The 23,171-nt window shown below is 59.0% G+C and overlaps 1 protein-coding gene and 2 long non-coding RNA genes across 23 annotated transcripts in view; 2 read left to right on the forward strand and 1 right to left on the reverse strand.

Moving 5' to 3' along the window:
• MYO18A (myosin XVIIIA) overlaps window positions 1–23,171 on the reverse strand; it is a 96,305-nt gene that overhangs the window by 57,769 nt on the left and 15,365 nt on the right. For 6 of the 21 annotated variants that reach the window (XM_089317523.1, XM_089317522.1, XM_089317521.1 and 3 more), the window contains exon 1: window positions 1,335–1,471. The exons of 13 other annotated variants lie outside the window; for them this stretch is intronic. Coding sequence is in view for 2 of the 8 variants with exons in the window: in XM_089317524.1 (XP_089173650.1) it covers window positions 1,335–1,340 (6 nt within the window). In the remaining 6 variants the exon portion in view is untranslated. Of the gene's footprint in view, window positions 1–1,334; window positions 1,472–23,171 lie in introns of those variants that run through there. 2 more of the 21 variants (XM_089317524.1, XM_051825387.3) reach the window with 2 other exon arrangements.
• Window positions 1,398–3,056, forward strand: LOC138846176 (uncharacterized). Its single transcript, XR_016223889.1, has 3 exons — window positions 1,398–1,534; window positions 2,540–2,766; window positions 2,858–3,056. It is a non-coding gene; the product is annotated as an uncharacterized LOC138846176 (long non-coding RNA).
• On the forward strand, window positions 18,019–18,472 carry LOC149121207 (uncharacterized). Its single transcript, XR_016223890.1, has 2 exons — window positions 18,019–18,148; window positions 18,258–18,472. It is a non-coding gene; the product is annotated as an uncharacterized LOC149121207 (long non-coding RNA).

Below are 23,171 nucleotides of genomic sequence, written 5' to 3' on the forward strand. Positions count from 1 at the left end.
GCTCCCCTCCACCCCTGACCTGATGTGCTGCACAGACAGGAAGGGGAGCGCTGCAGGGAGTGGCCAGTGGAGGAAGGAGCAGAGTTTGGCATGGTCACCCCAGCCCCACGGTCCAGCCCCCAGCCAGGGCCCTCCCCGCCCCAGGGCGGAACAGAAAGCAGTGAGTGCCTGCTGTCACTGCCGGTCTGCCCGGAGGAAGCAGGTGCACTGGGACGGCTTCCTGCTGCCATTGCAGTTACAGAAGGGCCCGGGTTTCCTCCAACGGCCAGGCCTGCCGGAGGCCCCTCTTCCTTGGGGACCCTCACCACCCCACTGTAGGGCTCCCTGCCATCCGCCTGGCCATCGTAGTGCAGAGCCCTGAATCTGTGACCTGTCCGGTGCCAGTGGCCTGGAAACTGGGGTGGGTGGGGCGTGAAGCCAGCTAGGAAGCACCCACCTCTCAGGGCGAGAGCTCTCTGCCCAGCCACTCTGCCCTCAGGCACCTTGGCACTGGAGCCAGTTTTAGGGCCAGGGTGGGGCAATCCCTGGGCACAGGGGAGACACAGACACTCACATCTTGGGCTCCTGATGCACCTCCGCTCCAAGCCAGCCTGCACTCTGCCAAGTGCTGACACAACTGAAAACCTTACCCTTGGTGGCCGGGAGGGGTTGGGGGGAGGGTGTGGAATGATCTGGGAGGCAGCTATGTCTCTCTTCACTTTCTTTTTAAAGGAACTTACTTCTCCGGAGTAATCGCTACTGAAAAAGAGACTCACGGACAGCCAGGGCAGCCCCGGGTGCCATCTGTGTCCCATCCGAGTGCCCCACGCACAGCAACGGAGGAGGCCATGCTGGGGCAGTGAGCTAGGACCCTCCTGTCTCAAGCCCGTCTCCCCTGTCTGGCAAGAGGAAGAGGGGGTGGGGACACTAACAGCAGCAACACAACCCAGGGACAAGACTTCCCAGGGCCCGGGGGTGCTGGGCTGCAGGCTTGGGAAGAAAACGGTGTTCCAAGAAATGAAGGCCTCCCAGGCACTACAGCCTATAAGGCAGGGGAGCGGGTGCCACCCAGGAAACCCAGGTGTACAAGGCAGTGCCCCCTCCCAAGCTCCTCAAGTTATGTATCAGGCACAGGAGACCCAGGACCCGCCTCCTCCTCTGAGGGGCTTGGAGGGGCTGGGTACTCCCCTTCCCACCAAGAGGCTCCCGGAGGAGCCCCAAGCAGCCCCACCCCTTCCTCCCTACCCACTCCAGCCACATCTGGGGTAAAAAAACACAAAGGCCCCTCCTTCCCTAAATCAGGAAACAGCATGAGCAGGGGACATTTCCGGGGTGGGGGTCAGAGGGACACTCACCCGCATGGCCTGGCTCAGAGCAGCCCAGAGCAAGGAGTCTCCTCTTGCTGCTGCTCCGTTAGAGCTCAAAATAGCTCGGCCAGCCGCAGCCCCGCCCCGGGCACCGCCCTCGCCGAGGCCCCTCCCGCTGCCAGAGCGGCAGGACCCCGGCAGGAGCCGGTGCAGAGCGCCAGCGCCTGGAGGAGAGCGGCGGGGACCAGGTACGCAGGGTGGAGAGGGGGACACAGAGTGTGTGTGTGTGGGGGGGGGCTGGCAGGGAGGAGTAGGCTCTTGCAGTAAGGGCACGGGGTGGGGGCAGGCGGTGTGGGAGGGTCAGGGAAAGGGACAAGGGGGGTGGACTTTTCTACTGACACACACCCAAACTCCCCGACAGCTGGGCTGATATGGTCCCTAAAAATAGCAGGGGAATTTGAGACCAGCAGCCCCCGGCCCCACAGGCCAAGACAGAGACAAGCGTGGCGGACGCACACACCCCAGCACACATGAACACTCCATCGCTGCCCGGCGTTCTTGGGAACACATAAATCACAGGCCTGCTCCAGCCATCTGATTACTGTGGCAGAGGCCGAGACGGCCCCTAACGTCACATCCAGTACAACACACAGGGGCCCCTCCACACTGTGCCCAAACCGCAGCCACAGAGCAGGGTCCCGTGGAGTCCAGCGGGAGCGCAGCCCACACACTCTGTCAGAGGCCACTGTCCCCGCCTCGCTGTCGTAAGCACACAGTGATCATGCAGAGAATCAACTGCCCCCTCTCCCCCCAGCACACCAGCCAGGCACTGTGCGGACACGGAGGGCGGGGTGGGTGGGCCGCAGCCCTGCAGACAGAAGCCAGTGAGCATCGGCTGCCAGTGAAGAGCCAGCGCTCATCTTGGAGACACCTCCTGGCCTGGCCTGCCGTTAGCACCATGGACACCCAGGCCGGGGCTGGGAACCCCGGGCAGGCTGGAAAAAACAGCTGGGAGCAGGATGGGAAGGAGCCAAAAGACAGGACCTGCAAGAATCGGAAGCTGTCAGCACCACAGGAGAAGGAAGGAACCTGTCACTGCCTCCCTCGAGGAAAAGAAAAAGGGTGGGGTGGGGCGGAGCTAGGAAGCCCTGGGGCCGAGCTCGCTTGTGTCCAGGCTGGCAGGGACCCTGGGCTCCTGGGCCCTGGCCAGCTCTAAGAACCAGTGCGTCCTGAATGCGTACTACTTTTTCCAGGAAAAGACGGGTCAGCACTGCCCGAGAGAACCGAAGCCAGCTCCCCTCCCACCCCACACTGTGGACCCGGCGCTCGAGCCTCCGCCTTCCCAGAGCAGATGACCTGGCCCCACCGGGCTGTGGGCGGTGGCGCAGGTCTCCGCATCCCCACGGCCTTCTCAGCGTAAAGGTGCCAACTGCAGCAGCTCACTGGAACCCTGAGGGACTTGAAAACAGTGACGGCACAGGTGCTTGTCCCAGCGCTTAGGACCCCTCGGCGTGACCACATCCCCTGTCAGAGTCCCTGGGTTCATGGCCTGGCTCCGCTCCCAATTCCAGCTTCCTGCTGTGCACCCCAGGAAGCAGCCGGGATCTGCTCACCCTGTCACCCACGTGGGTTGATTTCCAGGCTCCTGGCTTCGTTCTGGCTCAGCTCTGATTATTGCAGGCATCTGGGGAATGAACCAGCAAGTGGAAGATCTCTTTCCCTCTCTCTGTCCCTCTCCCTTTCAAATAAAATAAATCTTAAAAATAATAATACAGGAATTAGTCCATGCAAAGCTCTAAGAATAGTGCCAGTATGTTGGTTTTCCATAAAATGTTAACAGTTCGTATCCATCTGGATCATTAGGAGGACAGGAGAGGCATCGTTGTCACAATTTCCAGGTACCTGAAGCCCATCCCCTTAAAGACAGTATTTTCTATTGTAAGTAGTCTTCTAAGTTCTACTACTTTGACAATCATGAACATAATAACAAGCATTTTGTATACTCTTTATTTTTTAAGTGAAACACTCTGAATTCATCTGAAGGACTTCAAACTCTGGGTGTGCCTTCTCGCACCTAACCCACTTCCCCTCCATCCTGCGCTGAAGCGCTTGCCCCCACCTGCTGCCCCCGTGACGCCTCCCAGCAGCCTGTGCCCTGCCCCACTGACACCCCACGCCTCTCTCAAAGGGCACCAGCCCCGTCCGAGGCACCACAGTCACCCCGACACCTCACACGTCCCCATATATGGAAGGCCTGACACCCTTTGTGGCCGTTTATCTGCTTTTTGGTTTCTGGCCCCACGCCGTCGGGCCGTCAGCTGTCACTCTGTCACTCCACCTGTCGGCACGCCTGTCCCGTTTCCTTCTAGCATGCTATTTCTGCCACAGGCTGGAGAGCCCGACAGCCAGGTCTGCTCCAAGAGCGGCCGAGGCAGAAGGAGCGGGAGCTCCGCGAGCTTGCAGGTCTTCCTGCACACAGAGGGCCTGTTTCCCAGGAAGACTCCGTGTCCTCTACTGTAGCTGCCTGCGGGCTTCCCAGGCCCATGGCCACCCACCCAGCCGTGCCCAGGAAGGGGACTTGTGGGTGACCAAGGCATCGCTCTATCTGCAGTCTACTGGTTTCTTAGTAACCACATGCCTACCCTCGACGCCTTGCTTTTTCATTTAAAAAATTTTTTTTTTTTTTTAATTTGGAAGGCAGAGACAGAGACAGATAGACACACACAGATCTTTCATTTACTAGCTCACTCCTGAAGTGCCTGCAATGGCCAGGCCTGGGTTAGCCCTAAGCCAGGAGCTCCACCTGGTTTCCAGGTAGATGGCAGGGACCCAAGTCCTTGAGCCATCACCTGCTGCCTCCCAGGGTGCACATGAGTAGGAAGCTGGAATCGGAAGCAGGGCTGGGACTTGAACCCAGCATCCGCACCAGATGCCTGCCACCACGCCTCGTCTCCATTGGATGACTGAACCTTGTCCATTCTGTCTCTGAGAGGTTGGGCATTACCAACGGAGAGCATTTCAATCCAGTTTCATGTCCCCTAACACAGAGCGCAGGGCTTGTGTTCAGAGAACCTGGGCCCCTGCAGCCCACTCCCCTCACACCTGGCCACAAGCAGCCCCTCTGCTGCTCAGGGCATGGTCCATGCTTCAGGAAGCCCAAGCCCTGGCTCCGGGGCCATGAGGGCACTCCCACAGCCAGCTCAGCCCCCCAACCCCCCAGCCTCTCTGCCTGCCTGCACCGAGGCCATCAGCTACAAGCCAGCTGCCCCCCAGGCCAGGTCCTCCCTCCTTTCTTTCCAGCACCGGCTCTGAAACCCAGGGCCCACCTGGAGCTCTTGTGCAAATAGCACAGCCTTGACAGCCACGCACGCCAGGGTCTGGGTCCCAGCTGGGCCTCCTTCTCGCTGTCAGACCTAGGGGAAATTTACTGACTTCTTAGAGTTTCCACTTCTTTTCTTTTTTGCTTTGCAGTATGACACCTTCCTTTTGGGGTTGTGAGAATAGAAAAGATAGTACATGGGGGCTGGCATTGTGGCATAGCTGGTAAAGCTGCCGCCTGCAACACCGGCATCCCAGGTGGGCTCTGGTTCGAGTCCCAGCTGCTCCTCTTCCAATCCAGCTCCCTGCTAATGCACCTGGGAAAGCAGTAGAGGATGCCCCAAGTCCCTGGGCCCCTACACCCATGTGGGAGACCCAGAAGAAGCTCCTGGCTCCTGACTTCCGCCTGGCATAGCCCTGGCCATTGCTGCCATTTGGGGAGTGAAACAGCAGATGAAAGATACCTCTCTCTGTCTTTGCCGCTCCTTCTCTCTCTCTGTGACTCTACCTTTCAAATAAATAAACCTTTTTTTTTTAAAAAATGACCACAAAGTGCAAAAGCAGTGATGCTGGCAACTCGGATGTGCCAAGGAGAAGCCATAAGGTGCTTCCTTTAAGTCAAAAGGTGAAATATGGTAAACTGAGAGAGCTCAGAGACCACACTCACATAACTCTTGTTACAGTTATTGCTATAAGCACTCTATTTCATATTGTTGTTCCTCTTAGTATGCCTAACTTATTTTCACATAGCTTTATTTTATTTTTTGTTGAGAGACAAAGAGAGAACTACCATTCTCTGACTCACTCCCCAAACACCCGCAATGGCCAGGACTGCGCTAGGCTGAAGTTTGGAGCCAGGAACTCAATCCATGTCTCATGTGAGCGCCAGGGACCCAACCACTTGAGCCACCACCTGCTCCCTCCCAGGGTGTGTGTTAGCGGGAAGTTGGAACTGGGTCTAGGACTCAAACCCAGACACTCCGATAGGAGATGCAGGTATCCCAACCGGCCAAACACCTGCTCCACTGTGTCTAATTTACAAATTAAATGTGATCACAGGTGTGTATGTATAGGAAAAAACATCGTGTGCGTAGAGTTTGTCCTTACCCACAGCTTCAGACATCCACTGGGGGTCTGAGTGGCTGTACTACTCTGTCTATGCAAAAGCACTGTGTGTAGTCACGTAAAACTACAAGAAAGTGCGCATACACAGTCATGTGGCCTCTCACCCAGCCCTAGAGCTGAGTGCGCTGAGTCTGGCTGTACATGTGCCCTCACCACCCCCTCCCCGAGGTGACTGACTTGTGTCACATGTTCAAGCCTGGCCCGGGAGGGCAGGGGCCATCTCCTGCTTCCTTTGCACCCTATCCCATTGCCGGCACTGGGCACTCAATGGGTAGTCAACCCAAATCCACTGGATTTCAACAACCGATCTGAACGGGTGCAAGCAGAATTATCTAGGTGGAACAGAATGGGGAGCAAGAGGACACCCACGGCGGCAACAGCCTCAACTGCTCTGCCCCCACAGCAAGCTGGCGGAGCAGCAGAGCGGCTAAGCTACGCTGGGAGCTGACCAGGCAGCAAGCTCAGAAGGACCGAGGAAGTGCTGTGTAATGCCCCAAAGTGGACGCTGTGGGGCGCACCACGCTTGCCTGCTCTTTGGTCTCCCCGCACTGGACCGCTTGCTTCCTGGGGCTGCGATCCGTTTCCCGCACCCACCCAGCACCGGGCCCAGCCGGTACATGCTTGAGCCGTGAGTGAGTGAAACGACATGGAGGAGACACAGTCCCTGGTCCCAACACACACACAGGGGCAGCAGAGGGCACAGGAGCAACAAGAACTGCGCACTAGAACTCAGGCGAGCCAGCGCTGGGGGTGGGGACAGCGTGGCGGGGCCGGTGCAGAGCGGAGATCTGGCCTGATTACAGACGGGAGGCCAGATCAGCTGCTCATGGCCAGCGTGGAGTAAGGCCGAGAAAGCAGGCACAAGGGGTGCGGCCGTCACAGGTGGCGGGACACTAAGCTTGCACGAAGGGTAGGCCGTGACCCCCAGCCTCCCTCTGCTCTTCCTGAAATCAGCTCACTGAATTGAGGGTGGTGCCGGGCGCTACAGGGTCCCTGAACACAAGACTCAGGTGGTCATTTGTCTCCTCCATGGACAGCATCCTGGTGTCCAGGTTGCTCGAGGGGTCTCCCAGGAACCCCAGGCCCGGAGCAAGAAGGCATTTCCACCAGACGGACGGGGGCCTGCTCTGCCATCACTAACATTCCCAGAACACGCTAAATTGCTGACCAAAGGATGGCCACGAGCAGCACAGACCAACTGTCTTCAAAAACTGTTACCCTTAACCCCTCTAGGAGCCCAGGAATTAAGCAATGGCTGCTGGGTCCCAGGCTCTGTGCTTTGCAACAAACACCTATGTTGTTCCCGGCCCTGGTGCTGTGACCAGCTTGTGCATGTCAGCAGGTTGGCTCAATTTAAGGGTTCTACAGCAATTCTTCTAACCAGTTTTGGAGAGCTCCATAACAGACACAGCTAGAAAAGCAATGAGACAGGCCAGCGCCGCGGCTCACTAGGCTAATTCTCCACCTTGTGGCGCTGGCACACCGGGTTCTAGTCCCAGTCGGGGCGACGGATTCTGTCCCGGTTGCCCCTCTTCCAGGCCAGCCCTCTGCTGTGGCCAGGGAGTGCAGTGGAGGATGGCCCAGGTGCTTGGGCCCTGCACCCATGGGAGACCAGGAGAAGCACCTGGCTCCTGCCATCGGATCAGTGCGGTGCGCCGGCCGCAGCGGCCATTGGAGGATGAACCAACGGCAAAGGAAGACCTTTCTCTCTGTCTCTCTCTCTCTCACTGTCCACTCTGCCTATCAAAAAAAAAGGCAATGAGACCCAAAGCTGGAGAGGCAGGCGGACCCGGGGTGCTTCTGCTGCCTACGAGCTGGTCCTGCACCCTCATGTGATGGTGCCGGCCAACAGGAGGAACCCACTCCAGGCTCCCCGGTTCATGGGGGCAGGGGACACAATCAGCAGCAAGAACACGCTTTGGGATTGCTGAAATCCAGTCATACTTCTCTTCCCATATGATTTATCTCAGCCTAGAAGATGAGCTGAGAGACAGGAAAGGCCTGGGGCCTGGTCTCTCTGAAACTTCCGAGTAAAGCTGAGCCACAGCCAGTTCTACCCCGTGGAGCTTTCTGTCACTTGCAGCTGGAAGAGTCGGGAGTGGTCCACGGACAGAGAGGCCACGTCCTGGGCAGTAACTGAGGCAGCACCGGGCTCCCTGTCTTCCTCCCAAAGCCCTGAGCGGTAGGTGCCGGAAACAGGACCTGTGGCTGGGGAAGCAGAGGTTAACATGGCTCAGAGTGTAACCGGCAGGGTCCAGACCCCAGGCCCGCTGCTCCTATCCCCTATCCCCAACTGGGAGACAGAGGGAGTCGCGGCAGGTGTCAGGAGGGCATGATGCTGCTGACCCAACAGGGGGACAAGAAGGAGACCACACAGACCACCAAAAGTCAAAATGACGGCCAAAGGGAAGTGGGTGATGACGGGAGAGTCTGCTGGGCTCAGCGGCTGCTGGGGGGACGAGGAGTGGGGGGAGTGGGGCTTTGGAAGAGGAAGCAAAGACCTGAGGCTTCGATCCACCATGCAGAACAGGGAGGCTGAAGCAGAAGCAAGGGGTAGTTTGGAAAACACTGAGAATAAAGTTCTATTCAATATCTTAACAGAAAATGCTCCTCCAACCCACCGGTCCCTTGTGGTGCCCGTAAATCAAAACGCCTTTAAAAAAAAATGCCGCCTTGCGGCGCTGGCACACCAGGTTCTAGTCCCGGTCAGGGCACCGGATTCTGTCCCGGTTGCCCCTCTTCCAGGCCAGCTCTCTGCTATGGCCTGGGAGTGCAGTGGAGGATGGCCCAAGTGCTTGGGCCTTGCACCCCATGGGAGACCAGGAGAAGCACCTGGCTCCTGCCATCGGATCAGCGCGGTGCGCCGGCCGCATCGCGCCGGCCGTGGCGGCCATTGGAGGGTGAACCAACGGCAAAAGGAAGACCTTTCTCTCTGTTTCTCTCACTGTCTACTCTGCCTGTCAAAAATAAAAATTAAAAAAAAAAAAAATGGCTATGGACATGATCTCCCTGCATGGGTGCTAACTGCAGGATACTCGCACTACAAGGTATGGGCTGTCCCTAAGTGAACCGTGCACCTAGAGAGGTTGGGGTGAGTCCTGTTTCAAGCCCTCAGTCCTCAGCAATGCGGTGGGCGCCACCAGGGGTCCCATGACCTCTGCAGAGGCTCCTCGGCCAGCCAGTCCACCTGTCCGCCAAGAAAAGGCCAGGGCCAGGGGCCTCCCCTTTCCTGGGGGAATCAGCCTTAATTCCCATGTGTGTAATGAAATGTCTTCTCTTCTATGGAATCAGTGTCAGCAGAAAGTGACTGGCATTCCATGTGGCACCAATCTTTACGTTTTTTTGAGATTGTACTTGGTAGCGATGACCAGTGGATCCTGAAGTGGGAGAGCAAAGCCTTGGGAAGAAACCTGGAGTGGCCAAAGGCGCACGCCCAGGGCTGGGTCCAGATGCTCATCACCCTCCCAAAGATGTAGGGCTGGGGGGAGACGCGGCCCCTCCCAGACCCATACCACGGCCCTCGGCCCGGCCTGGGGTGTGGGCGGGGCCAGACCGGCACATGCGCCTGGAGCCCCGGGATGCGCCACCCTGTAGTGCTGCTAATGCCCGGCAGAGGGCGACCGCGCACTTCTCGTGGAACCGCCGAGGCCGCGGATTTCACCTCCGCCAGGCGGACCTCCGGGCCCCGCCCCCAGGAGGCGTCCCCAGGGAGCTGCAGGCCCGAGGGGCTGCGGCCACAAGATGGCCTCCCGGCTCACTGGGGAGGGATATGGCACGAGGAGGCGGGGATGGGTTGGACATGCACTTTGTTCCCAGCACCGCCCTGTCCACAGAGCCTGGGCATTCAGTAAATGCTATTGATGGGGTCAAATGAATGAACGAATACATGGAGCCTGCGGGAGGCCCTGGGCCTGTGATGTGGGCAGGGAACCAGGAGGGCTGGTGGGCACGAGCTGGCTGCAGATCACTGCCTGAGGAGTGACCACTGCAGCGTTGGGGCTCAGGCACTAGCAGCCCCTCGGTCCCCCAGCTCCTGCCCAGGCATGGCCCCAGGTCTGCTCCGAGCTTGGCGCCACATCACCCCATCTTGCGGGCACCTTGAGGTGACCTAGGAGACTAGGTCACGGGGCACTGGAGGCCGCAGGGACCCCCATGGGGGTGGCTCCACTGGGCCTGCTGCTCCCTGGCACGGGGCCGCAGGGGTTTTCCTCACAGCCCCGGGGATTTCCAAACTGCCCCCACACAAGCAGCTGCCCCAGGGCCCAGCTCCGGGAAGCAGCGTGGAGGGCGGGCGGCGGACCGGGGCCCTCGGCGCCCCTGCGCCAAATCTCACTTCTGAGTCCAGCAAATACCGCGACAGGAAGAACTGCTCTCTCTTTCACGCAGAAGGAACATGGGAAACCAGGGGCCGGTCAGAGGCATGGCTTGAGGCGAAAGATGAGCGAGCCCCCCCACAGGAGGGCCGGCGGCCCCTGGGGCTCCCCTCACCCTGCAGGGGCTCCTTCCACTCCGGACATTCAATTGAGGCCTGAAGACCCTTGCGTTCACCTCTGGAGGCTCCACGTGCGCTTGTTTCTAGAACCATCTTAAGTAAAGAGACAACACAAAGCCAGTCTCCACAGAAGCAGGGAGGAGGGGGAGCGCGCACCGCTGCCCCCGCCAGATCGGCCCGGGCGTGCGGGCACCTGCGTGCCGGGCGAGGAGCAGGAGGCAGGCACTGCCCGGCTGGGGGTGGCACACAGCCAGGGGCCTGCCGGCCCTGGGGCTGCAGGATTCCAGAGCTGGTGAAGCAGAGAGACCGCGGGCCCGGGCAAACCTTCCTTCCCCACAGAAAGGGGAGAGCGGGGCCCGGTGCCCAGCCTGGCCAGGCCTCTGCAGGGGCAGCCCCTGTCCCCGCCTGGGGCCTGTCCTGCTGCACTCCGCAGTAGCGTGGCTGCTGGCCGTGTGTGGCTATCGAAAGTGAAGCTACAACAGTAGTGACATTAAAGTACAACTGAGAATTCTGTTCCTGAGGGATTGAGACACCACCGGGAACTTTCCATCCCCGAGTCCTGGTGCCGGTCCTGGCTCTGCTCCCCATTCCAGCTTTCTGCTGACCCTGCAACACAGTGGTGACGGAGCTAGCAGCTGAGCCCCTGCCACCCTCGGGGGAGACCTGGAGGGAGCTCCTGGCCCCTGGCTTCAGCCTGGCCCAGCCCTGGCCACTGCGGCCATATGGAGAGTGATCTAGTAGATGGAAGATCTCTCTCTCTCTCTCTCTGCCTTTCAGATAAACAAAAATTAAAAACAAGAATGAAAATTCAGTTCCGCAGGGGCACCAGCCACACTCGAAGCGGGTGGCTACAGCATATGTCCATCCGGCCGTGCGTGCCCCTGGACCACACTGCCAAAGCCTCCTTCAGGCGATGCCCCACCCCCTGCTGGGCCCTCCGCACACCCCACCCCAGAGTGTGGTCGGCCCCCCTACCTCCCTACCCCCCTGCATCCTGCCTTATGCCCTAGACCTCAAAAAGCAGCAGAGGAGGGGGGCTGTGGTCACAATTTCCCACCCAGCCTGCGAGCCGAAGCCAGATGCCACGGGGCTGAAAAGGCAGGGCTGAACGGGAGGCTGCCCCCACCCCGGGCAGCCCAGGGCTGGGAGAAAGCCCCTCAGTGCCGTACAATCGCCCCTTGTTCCTGCACTCTCTGGGCCACGCCTGGGTAAGACATCTGGAATGTGGTGGCCTGAGGGCTTCCCCGTCCCCCGCAGCAGCACCCATTTGATGTCTGCGCCCCCAGAGAGAGAAGCCCCAATGCATCACTGAACTCTCAAGGGCAAGTAAGGCCACAGGGGCCTTGTTGGGGGCAGCCTTGCCAGGAACTCTGCCACGGGGCACAGGACTCCTCCCTGCATGTGCGCTGGGTGAGCCAAGCGAGGAAGAGGAGTGGGGGACTGGTGGAATGGACGCTGGCATGCGTGGCCTGCAGGCTCGCCCAGATAAGCGCCAACAGCCTGGATCCACAGGAGAACAAGGACCAGAGCACGGATCTGCCCACTGCCACAGCGATCACAGAGGCTCCGCCTGAGAGGTTCCACTCCGGGGGTTACAAGTCCAAGTGGGAGAGTCCGGGCAACATGCAGAGTCAGGAACTGGCCGTCAGGGTTGGCCCTCTGCTCCGAGCCCCGGTTCTGCTGAGCCTGACTGAGACGGGCTGTCAGGAGCAGGACGGGCGTGAGGAAACCGGGGGAGCTGTACAAGGACCAAAAAGGATGCGCTGGTTCAGTGGGAAAACAGTGGCTGGGGAGAAGCCGGCACTCCAAAGCTCCCGGCGTCAGCTCAGACTCTGACTCCGGCTAAGTCACAGAAAAAGCAGGTTGAACACTGCATTGAAAAATAATCTTAAAAACTGGCATCAAAGTACAGATCAGATGGGAAATTCAGCGAAGCCATCCCTACCCCTGAGATGGCCTTGAGTGACCTTGGCCCATTTCCTTGTCTCCACCTGAAAGCCAGCCTGGGGACAAGAGTCAAATAGCCCCTGCACCACCACCCCCGCCAGCAGAGCTGAGTCATGGACAGGAAGAGAGCAGGTGTCCCTGCCACCAGGCACCGAGTGCTCCCAAGATGTCAGAGGCAGACTAATGAATGTGCAGCTGAAGCTCGCTTTCAAGTCTAGAGTAGCCTTTCCATAGTTTCAATCACCCACAGTCAACCGCAGCCCCAAAACATTTACACGGAGGGGCCGGGTCGTGGTGCTGCGGGTTAAGCCGCTGCTTGCAAAGCTGGTGTCTCATATCAGAGCGCTGGGTCAAGTCCCAGGTGCTGAGTCGCAGCTGCTCCGCTTCTAATCCAGCTTCCTGCTAATGAGCCTGGGAAGGCAGTGGAACATGGTCCAAGACCTTGAGCCCCTGTCACCCGTGTGGGAGATGTGGTTGGAGTTCTTGGCTCTTGGCTTCTGCCTGGCCCAGCCCTGGCCATCTGCAGCCCTTTGGAGAGTGAACCAGTGGGAGGAAAATCTGTCTCTCTGTCACTCTGCATTTCAATATATTTTAAAAAGATATTTAATGGAAAATCCCAGAAATAAACAATTCATACATTTTAAATAACTTTTATGATAATATACTATCACATTCTACTTTATTCTATTTTGCTGTTACTGTTAATATACTGAGCTTAATGTTTAATTAAACTTTATCCTAGGTAGGTATGGATAGGAAAAAACATGGGATGTAGGGGGCTCAGCACACTCACAGTTTCCAGCAGCCACAGGGGATCTTAGAATGTATCCCCATGGATAAGGAGGGACCACTGTACTCACAAGGCATAATTTGGAGGCACTGCTCTAAGTGATTGACAGCTGGACAGACAGAGATAGGTTCATTTAATCCTCAAAACCACCATGTGGGGCTGATGTGGTGTAGAGGCTTGGGCCGCCACCTGCAATGCTGGCATCCCATATGGGTGCTGGTTCGAGTCCCAGCTGCTCCTCTTCCAAACCCACTTCCTGCTAACGTGCCAAGGAAAGCTGCAGAAGATGGCCCAAGTACCTGGGCCCCTGTCACCCACACAGGAGACCCAGAATAAACGTGTGGCTCTTGGCTTCCTCCTGGCCTTGCCCTAGTGGTTAGGGCCACCTGGGGAGTGAACCAGCAGAGAGAAGATCTCTCTCTCTCTTTCTAACTCTGCATTTCAAATAAATACATAAGTCTTTATTAAAAAAAAAAAAAGCAACCATGCAATGGAAGGACTAGAATTATTCTCATCTTACAGATAAGAACAAGGCACAGAGAAATTTTGTCATTTGTGCAGAGTCACTCAGCCAACAAGCAGCAGAGCCAAGACTCAGACCAGGCAGTGGAACTCACCCGTGCATGAAAAGGCATCACCACACCACGTGGGTAACCCTGTCTCCTGCCCGTGGGACCTTCCCCCGCTTTCTTCTCCCCAGCAAGCAGAGAGCAGCCCCTACAACCAAAACCAGCCCTGGCACCCTCCCGCCCATCCCCACATCTGCCAAGCATCTGCTTCTACAGCAGAAGTGAGGAGAATGGGCAGGGGTGAAGGGCTGAGGGCCCATTATAGGATGGGTCCCCCTGTCAGGAGCAGAGAAGAGAGACCTCAAAACCAGTAGCCTTCGGAAGACACGGGGCCAGGCATTGAATCCATGACCCTGAATAAAGCAGCAAAATCCTGCCTTCCCCTCTCCCGGAGCCCAAGTCCTCTGGTTGAAGCCAGCCTTGCTCTGGACAGAGGTGAGGGCTCGCTAGAGACTGGAAGCTGACGGTGGGAAAGCGTGGCAGGGGGCTGGGGAAGAAGACAACTCAGTCTAAACTGGAAACTGCGAGTAGTGCTGAACCCCCTCCATCCCATGCTTTTTCCTATTCATACATACCCAGGATAAGGTTTAATTTAGATATTAGGTCAGTATATTAACAACAGTAATAGAGCCGGCGCCGTGGCTCAATAGGCTAATCCTCCACCTTGCGGCGCCGGCACACCGGGTTCTAGTCCCGGTCGGGGCGCCGGATTCTGTCCCGGTTGCCCCTCTTCCAGGCCAGCTCTCTGCTATGGCCCGGGAGTGCAGTGGAGGATGGCCCAGGTGCTTGGGCCCTGCACCCCATGGGAGACCAGGAAAAGCACCTGGATCCTGGCTCCTGCCATCGGATCAGCGCGGTGCGCCGGCTGCAGCGGCGGCCATTGGAGGGTGAACCAACGGCAAAGGAAGACCTTTCTCTCTCTGTCTCTCTCTCTCACTGTCCACTCTGCCTGTCAAAAAAAAAAAAAAAAAAAAACAGTAATAACAAAATAGAATAAAATAGAACGTGACAGTATATTATCATAAAAGTTATTTTTAATGTTATGAAGTGTTTATTTCTGGAATTTTCCTTTGAAATATCTTTTTTGAATGCACTGATTTATTTTATTTCATTTGTGTACATGCATGTGTGAGTGCACGCATGTGTGCGGTACCCAGGCCACAGGTCATTCCCAGGCTAGGTGTCCTGCCTTGGAGCCCAGCTTCGTGGTTCTTGTCCCCAAGCGGAGGGCAAATAATGATGTGTGGAGGAGAGACCAGTAAGGCAGCTCTGGGAGGGGAATGCAGACAGGCATCCATGATGCTCAGCGCAGCTCATCTCCCACAGTGGAGGCGAGGGCATTGGGGGCGGGGGAGTCAGGTTAGCACCCCTCACCTTCTCTAAGCTGCAGCCTCATCCCTGCTTTCTTTTTAACAGGCAGAGTGGACAGTGAGAGAGAGGGACAGAGAGAAAGGTCTTCCTTTTCCGTTGGTTCACCCCTCAATGGCCGCTGCGGCCGGCGCACCGCACTGATCTGAAGCCAGGAGCCAAGTGCTTCCTCCTGGTCTCCCATGTGGGTGCAGGGCCCAAACACTTGGGCCATCCTCCACTGCCTTCCCAGGCCAAAGCAGAGAGCTGGACAGGAAGAGGAGCAACCCAGACAGAGTCTGGCGCCCCGACCGGGACTAGAACCCGGTGTGCCGGTGCCTCAGGCGGAGGATTAGCCTATTGAGCCGCGCCAGCATCCCTGGCTTCTATCTCCTGTCCCCAACCTCACCTAAACCAGAAACTCCTGTCACTGTGCAGAAATCCTGAGGCCACACTCCCAGGCCAAAGTGCATGGGGTCTCTACTGGGCAGAGCCAAGGGCTCGGGCACAGGGATGTTTGCGGGTCACTGGATTCCAGGAAGTTAGACCACAGCGGTCCCCAGCTTCTCAGGCTGTGGGCCCAGTTTCGCTCTGGCCTCTATTGATCTTGACTTGTGGCCAAGTGCGGGAGACTCGCCCTCACGCTGTGTCTGGGTCCTCGGGGCGACCTACATGCCTGCTGAGGAGGGTGCAAGGCTGTGCCAGGCTCAGCACAGGCCAGTCCCCCCGGAGCCTGGAGCGCCAGGCACACAGGCTGCCAGCCCGGGCAGCTCCGGGGAGGGCGAGGCAGCCGATGCCAGGGCTTCTGCCGTCAGCCCCACCACCAAACCGGTCCACCAGCGATGGAGGCGGGGCTTGGAGGAGCAGGAGGCAGGGCCCCCAGCAGAAGAAGCCACGCGGGACACAGTATCAGGCCCTTCCTTCTGCCTTGTCCCTGGACATTTCCACTGGACTCTCCAGATCCTCACTCCCTCGAGGCATGAAACTGGGGGCCCCAGGGAGCCCTCGCAGGTGCACGCTGCTGGCCACCAGCTCGTGCCACCCGGGGCTGGGACTAATCTGTTCACAGACATCTTCTGCTCCAGCACAGGCCTCTTGATCCCAGGGACAGCATCTCAGCCTTTCTCCTGCATGGGACCAAGCCCACAAGGAGGCACGGAGCAGGTGCGGAGCGAGGCCCCCCCCAACATTCGCCCAGCTGTGCCCAGACTCCACACCTGGCCCTCCTCCCCCGCTTACGCTCAGCCCTCTTTCCAGAGCCAGGGGCACCTCCCTGTCCTACTGCCAGAGAAGAGGGCAGGGGAGGTGCCCTGGGAGAAACCTCCTCCCTGTGTGTCCCCTGCTCGCCACAGGGCCTGGCAGAGAGAGAAGCTGGGGAGAGAGGAGGAAGTGAGTCAGCTCCTTGCAGAAATGGGAAGGAGGAGGGGCCAGCAGAAAGGACATCAGGGGGCAAAGGGCACGGGGACCAAAAAGGTCACGACGGGGGAAGCAGGCCCCAGAGGCGCTGTGGGGACCACAGAGCAGAGGATGGTTATGGGGGACAAATTCAGCAGTGCCACTTCCCGCCAAGGCTGAGGGGCCCCTGTAGGCCCCAGAACCTGCTTCTGGCAGACCCGGCCCCACCTGAGGATGGAATCCAAGGCGCTCCCTTCCTGACTCATATGGGGCTGGAGGAAGTGAGGCCTCGTGGGCCTGGCGAGCCTGGTGCTCTCCTCACCCAGGCGGCGTCTCTGCCGTCCCAGGCCTCCTCCCACTGCCTCTCCTGAGTCCTGCTGTGCCACAAGTCCAGCTCCCTCTCAACCTGGTCCCCCAGGGAGGCAGATGCTGTGTCTCCTGTAGGGGACTGCAATGGGGGTGAGCCCCCTAGAAGGGAAGCTGGGGCTGCCCCAGCCACGCCCCTGCCCTCACAGGGAGCCCCTGCCCGTGGGAGCTGTCCCCGGGCTTCAGCTGGGATCTGTCATTCTGACCCAGGACAGCAGTTGCTATGCAGATCCCCAGGCTGCTGACAACCCAGCAGGCAGGCAGCCCTGGGAACTTGGCCCAAGGGAAGAAAGAGCCTTGCCCCCTGCCGGCTACACTCCCGCCCCTCGGAGACCTGCAGCTGGACGCTGTGGCTCCCACAGAACCCTGGGTCTCCTTCTCATCCTAGCCTGGCGCCCCTGCTGGGGCTCCCGTGCAGGGAAGAGGGCAGGCTGCCCCTGCGACCCCTCTTCCCCAGGCCCATGGATGCATACAGGACCCATCTCTTGTCCACGCCTGTGGGATGCCATTCTCAGGCACACAGGAAACAGAGTCTGTGGGTGGGCGCAGGACGTGGTCATGTCCTACAGACAAGGGACCGAGGCCAGGAGCCAACACTGAGCTAAGCGAGGTGGACCAGGCAGAGGACAGGAAACGGCCCTCACTCCTTCAACAGATACCCACAGCTCTCAGGCTGCAGCGCTGCTGAAGTCACTGGATAACTATAATCCCGAGGAGAGGGTGCGGTGCGCAGTGGGAGGGCCAGGCAAGGGTGCCCAGAGGAAGTGCCAGGCAAACTGGGGCCAAGGTATGTGGGCGTCCACGCCAGGCAGGGCAGAGCAGCTCAGACAGAGAACGGCACGGCGGGGAGAGAGAGAGAACCCACCGCCCGCTAGGCCCTCTGCTGGGCTACAGTCCCCGTCTCTGACCTCGCATGCACAGAGGGGAAACCACAGTGCACAGACCTGTGCCATGCGGAGGAGCCTGTCCTGGGTCAGAGGTGACCCCCAGCTGGGTGGGGCCTGGCCGCCGCAAGTGCCACAGAGATCAGCGAGGGCCAAAAGAGGCGAGAGGGGCAAAGTCCTTGCCTCTCAGCCCAGATGAGTCAGGGGCAACAGGGCATCCCTCCTCCACCCTGTGGGGACCGCACCTGGATGCTGCCGGGGCAGGTGCTCCTCCCTCGCTAGGGCTTCCCTCGCCTTCCTCCGCTCCCACCAGACTGAGTCTGCCTGCTGCCACTCGGGCTCTCCGGCTCCTGCTCCGGCTGAGCCTCTGGAGCACTGAGCGCCGGCACCATCCAGAGGGCTCCGCCCTCCCGCCTCCCATTTGCCTGGCGGGAAAGGCCTCCTGACTCCTGATGGGGGTTCACAGGGCTGTCCTGACCCTGCCTCCTCTCTCCTACCCAGCAGGCCAGCCTGGGTCCCAGCCCCGCGTGTCCCTTCAGGGCTGAGGGTGCTCCTGCAGCCGGATTACCCTCAGCCTGTCCTCCTGCCACCTTCATCATGCCCTCCTCACCTGGGAAACAGCCAGCAAGGTAATGCCTACTTCAGTGCGTGGCTGGGGGACTCAGCAAGCAAACATCAGAACGCTGCCTAACACGGGGGCAAGCGCCAGCCAGCTCCTCACCCCCTATTCCTTCTCAGGCTCAACGGGACCTCACAAGTCCAGGCTGCTTGTGAGAAGGCTGCGCCAGCACCCTCCGCGCCTCCCGGGCCCGAGCGAGCCTGTGCCAGGGCAACACCACAGCCTCTGACTGCAAGCAGCGCAGGGGGGGACAGGAAGGGACCAGAGTGACGGCCCAGGTCTAAGGAAAGTTTCCCAACCAGCTGGGGCCAACAATAAAAAAAAAAAATCACAATCTTGCTGACACCGTCCCCTGTGCTGAGGACAGGAGCCGCTGCCAAACACCCTGTGGATGGCTGCCCGCCCCCCAAAGCTGCACGGCAGGGGGTGCAAACGCCACTCCTTCACAGTGCCCATCTGGCGTGGTGGGCACCCACAGTGCTGCCAGATGCCTGGGGCACATTGGTGCCTGCTGTGCAGGACTGACAATGCAGGCGCCAGGCAGCCTGCAGGCGGCAGGGGAGCCCCCACCTCATCTGGGTCACCAGTCCCACTGCTCCCCGCCCCCCGCCCCCCCTCCCAAGATGCTGCGCTCCACCCCAGGCTGCAGGGAGGAGAATCCAGCAGCTTAGTGCAGCGGGGTGGCGGGAGCCCTGCTGGCAGGCAGAGCGCGTGCTTGTGGCTTCTGGGAAGCGCTGTAGAGATTTGCAGCATTTTTAAAATACTTGTGTTCCCACCCGCCACCCACCCCACTTCACCCCACTCCAGGCACCCACCCCCAGTCAGGGTGTTTGCCTATCTGGTACTTCCCAGAACCGTTTCAATGTAAATAAGAGAGGTTAGAAGGGAGCAAAGGGCAGGGTGGCCAAGGGTGCAGGGACAGCGGGGACAGCCTGGAGGGGGGGGCTCCTGCCAGGGCAGGCCACCTCTGAGACCCTGCCTCCAAGCTGCCTGTGCAAAACAAGCCAATGACCATGACATGTGCCCTCACCCAGCTCCATGTGGCTTGGGCACTGTGCCCACCACCCACGGCTGGGTGGCCAGGGCACTTCGGACTGCAGTTCGCCCAGCTTCTCCCAGGGCAGAAGGCAGAATGGGGCTTCCAGGGCCATGAGGGGGGGGCCTGGGAGAAGACAAATGACATTATCCATCGCTCTACCTGCCAGCCCCGTGTGCCCCACTCATGCAGGACAGAGAACCCCCCCAAAATGCTTCCAAGGACCTTTCCCACTCTGGACCCCTCCCCACAGACCCCTCATCATCACAAGGACTGAGTTAGAGTTCCATGCCCAGCCCCCAGCCAGGGCTCTCGTGCGGCCAGACTCTCTGAAGCCAGAGGTGCCTGAAGCTTTGGCATAAAATGAAGCAAAAATTTCCTGCTTACAACAAAAACAAAAAACAAACCCAAAACCCCTCCGAGGATCATTTGGAGTAAAATTAGGAACAGAAGCATTCTAGAACACCGAGCCCAGGCCGCCCCCAGCTACGCCACCACTGCCAGAAGCCCAGCGCGCACGCCCCAGCCCGGCAGGCCTGCAGCAGCTCAGCTTCCGGTCCCCACTCTGGACGGCAGCCACAACACTAGGGACAAGGTGGCCCAGGCTCATAGCGTTTTCCTCCAGGGGTCCAGGGCTGCCACAGCAAAGGGGGCTCTCCTGCCCCCACGCAGGCAGTCCCCTGCAGGGCCACGGTGGCCAGACCGGCAGCTTGAGAAGCTGGGCTCTGAAAAGCTGGTGAGGATGGGGACGCAGCGTCCACCTCTTCTTCCCTCAGCTGTGGTCCTTAAGCACAGAGCCACCGAAGCAGCAGGAGGTCCCACCAGACACACCCCGGGCAGGACCCAGAACAGGGGACACTTGCAAAATCACCTGCCCAGCTGGCTTTAGCGACAGGGCAGAGGGAAGGGAACCAGTGAGCCTGAACACTTAGGCCTGCCAAGGTCTTGGAGAGCTCACCACGCACACATGTGTTGTGTGTAAAGAGCCACAAAGCACAGCACACAGGATAAAACCAAGTCTCCACTGAGCCCCAGAGATAACTGGCGTGGGCCGGGATGAATCCTTCTCCAGCTCAGGGAGGAAACAGGTCCACTTGGCAGAGCCCAGGGTCACCTCCCGAGGAGCCTCCTCCTGCCTCCCCGCCCCTGAGGCAGAACGGCCGCTTCCTCCCTCCTAGCCCATTGTGCGCCTCCTTCCTGCCCCATACCGGTACCTGTTCAGACTCCTGTGATCGCAGCCACGGGGACCTCCGCACCAGGCCTCAACCCGCCCAGCCCGCCTCCTAGAGCCGGGGGTGGGGAGTATCTTGGACCCAGCCAGCGTTTTCAGATCCTGGTCTTCACCAACACCTCCCTCTCTTCCTCAGACTCAGGAAACCCTGGACCTTTAGCAACTGATCCAAATACAGAATCCCCCTACCACCACCGCCAAAAAAAGGGAAGAACAAAGCCTCTCCCCCAAGCCTGGCAGCCACGCTGGGTCCCTCCTCTCCCTCGGCTCCCACACCAGTCAGCCAGCTCCGGGACTCCAGGCTCACGGATTCTACCAAGTTCAGGCCTCCATCCGAGTCCTGGCACAAGCCACCTTGCTCCTCTCCCCATAGCTACCCTTGCTGTACCCTAAAGCACTCTCCATAAGCGGCCAGAGAGATTTCTATGATCTGTTTCAGTCATTCCCAGATTCAAGGGATTCCTTGCCCTTAGTCCAAGTTCCCACTGCCTGAGTGGCCTGGCCCCTGCATCGCCTCCCCCCCACTTTAAATATTTATTTGAAAGGCAGAGAGGGAAAGACACACACACACACACACACAGAGAGAGAGAGAGCGAGAGAGAGAGAGAGAGAGAGAATCTTCCTACTTCTAGTTCATTCTCCAAACAGCCACAAAAGCTAGGTCTGGGCTAGGCAAAAGCCAGAACCCAAGAACTCCACCTGGGTCTCCCACACAGATGTCAAAGGCCCAGGTACTTGGGCCGTCCTCCACTGCCTTCCCAGGTGCATTAGCAGGAAGCTAGATTGGAAGCGGAGCAGTTTCCAGTCCCAACTGGAAAAAGTACATGATAGGGAACCCAAGTGTAGCAAGCTGCCCAACCTACTGTGCCACTAATGTGCCCTTCTCTCTCCTGCCTCTAGGCCTGTGTCTCTTAGAAGCTTTCCCTTCCTCCTGCCTCCCAGCCACTCGTCTCCTACCCAGTTGTCAGCTTTTGCTGGCCCACCCCTTCCTGGAAGCCCCTCTTCTGTGTCGCCTGGAGCCCTGGACTGGCCCCGCCACTGAGTTGCTCAAATGCACTGTTGTTGCCTGCTACTTGACCACCTCTCCCCCAACTCCGAGTTCTGCTCATTGCCAGACCCTAGGACCTGGCACACAGCAGGTGCACAGCAAGTGCTTGCGTCACAGGGAGGTGGCTGCAAGGGTGACTGGCAGAAAAAAAGAGATGCTTCTCTCAAGCCTGCTGGAGGACCTGCCAGGCCCGTCTATCCAACCGCTGTGGCTCACCCCTACTCCTGACGTAGCCTCGTCCGGCAGCTATAGGGACACAGAAAGGAGGCGCAAGCCCCACATTCTGGACCCACACCACGTGAGAGGGAAACCCGAGGGCTGTCTCTCCCTCGGGCCTTCTGAGCCGGCCATGGAAGGAAGCCAGAGGCCCTGGCCCCCATCCGTGTGCAGGAAGAGAACAGATGGCTAGTCAGTCCTATGGAGCTCCCTGGGGACAAGCAGTGTGTGGACACAGTTGATGGATGGCCTGACGGTCAGGGTGGCCGCCAGGAGCTGTCCCTGTGGAGCTACTGTCAACAGGGGACCGTGCCCAGCAGCCTGGAGGAGGCAGAAAGACACTTGTCTTGGTCCAGAACTGGGAGCAGAAGTGAAGCCAAGAAAAGAAGCAGGAGTAGGAGTGCGAGGAAGAGGAGGAGATGGAGGCTGAGGGCCGCAGAGCCGGCTGCAGCACTCCCACACCAACTCCCGGGACCTGGCCCAGGAAGCTGGAGAAGCTGGGCTCACCCTGCCCCCTCTGCTGGTGGCACGAGTCCCCACCCACCATCTACCCTGGGGGCGGGGGCGATGCAGGGCTGTTCTCAGCCTGTGCCTCTTGTCCCACTAGATGGCTCTAGGACAAGCAGGGGCATGGAGTTTTCTACTGTGTTCCCTGCAGGATCTCCAGGCTGATACCTGGGGAAGAAGTCCTCTGGGCACCAGCTGACCCTGTCCCCTGGGGGCCAGAGTGAGCCAGCATGTCAGGTAGCAGGTGTTACAGGGAACCTACCAGGCCTCTCCAGCCCACCACCCACCTCTCCAGCCCTGAGCTGGGAAAGGAAATGTGAGATATCAGGGCTGTAATGAGGAAGCGCCAACAGCAGCTGGGATGCCAGGCCCCACAGAGACCTCGCTGCGGCTCAGCAGGGAAGCTGCACTAAGCTCCCCAGGGGAATCATTCTTTACAAAGAAAATTCCAACTGTGAAAAGCAATGCCAGCCTGGGAGAAAGCAGACAGCCATGGCGACAGGTTAGGATCTCTGGTTCAGAGATAAAGACCTCCCCTACCTGCCCTCCCAGCTCTTTCCCCCTACACCCCCTGCCAAGTCATGGCTCCTGGGTTCAGCCTAGCCTGGTGGCTGACCCACAGTAGGTGCTCCACACATGTTTCTTTTTTAAAAATTTTTTTTCAAATTTTTTTTGTTTTGTTTTGGTTTGGTTTTGACAGAGTTATACAGAGAGAGACAGAGAGAAAGGTCTTCCTTCCGTTGGTTCACTCCCCAAATGGCTGCTACCGCTGGCACATTGCGCCAATCTGAAGCCAGGAGCCAGTTGCTTCCTCCTGGTCTCCCACGCTGCTACAGGGGCCCAAGCACTTGGGCCATCCTCCACTGCCTTCCCGGGCCACAGCAGAAAGCTGGACTGGAAGAGGAGCAACCAGGACTAGAACCCGGCGCCCATATGGCACACTGGTGCTGCAGGTGGAGGATTAACCAAGTGAGCCACAGTGCCGGCCCCTCCAC

The sequence above is a fragment of the Oryctolagus cuniculus genome, chromosome 17 (genome assembly GCF_051225735.1).
Source record: "Oryctolagus cuniculus isolate XC-2025 breed Fujian yellow rabbit chromosome 17, ASM5122573v1, whole genome shotgun sequence".
NCBI lineage: Eukaryota > Metazoa > Chordata > Mammalia > Lagomorpha > Leporidae > Oryctolagus > Oryctolagus cuniculus.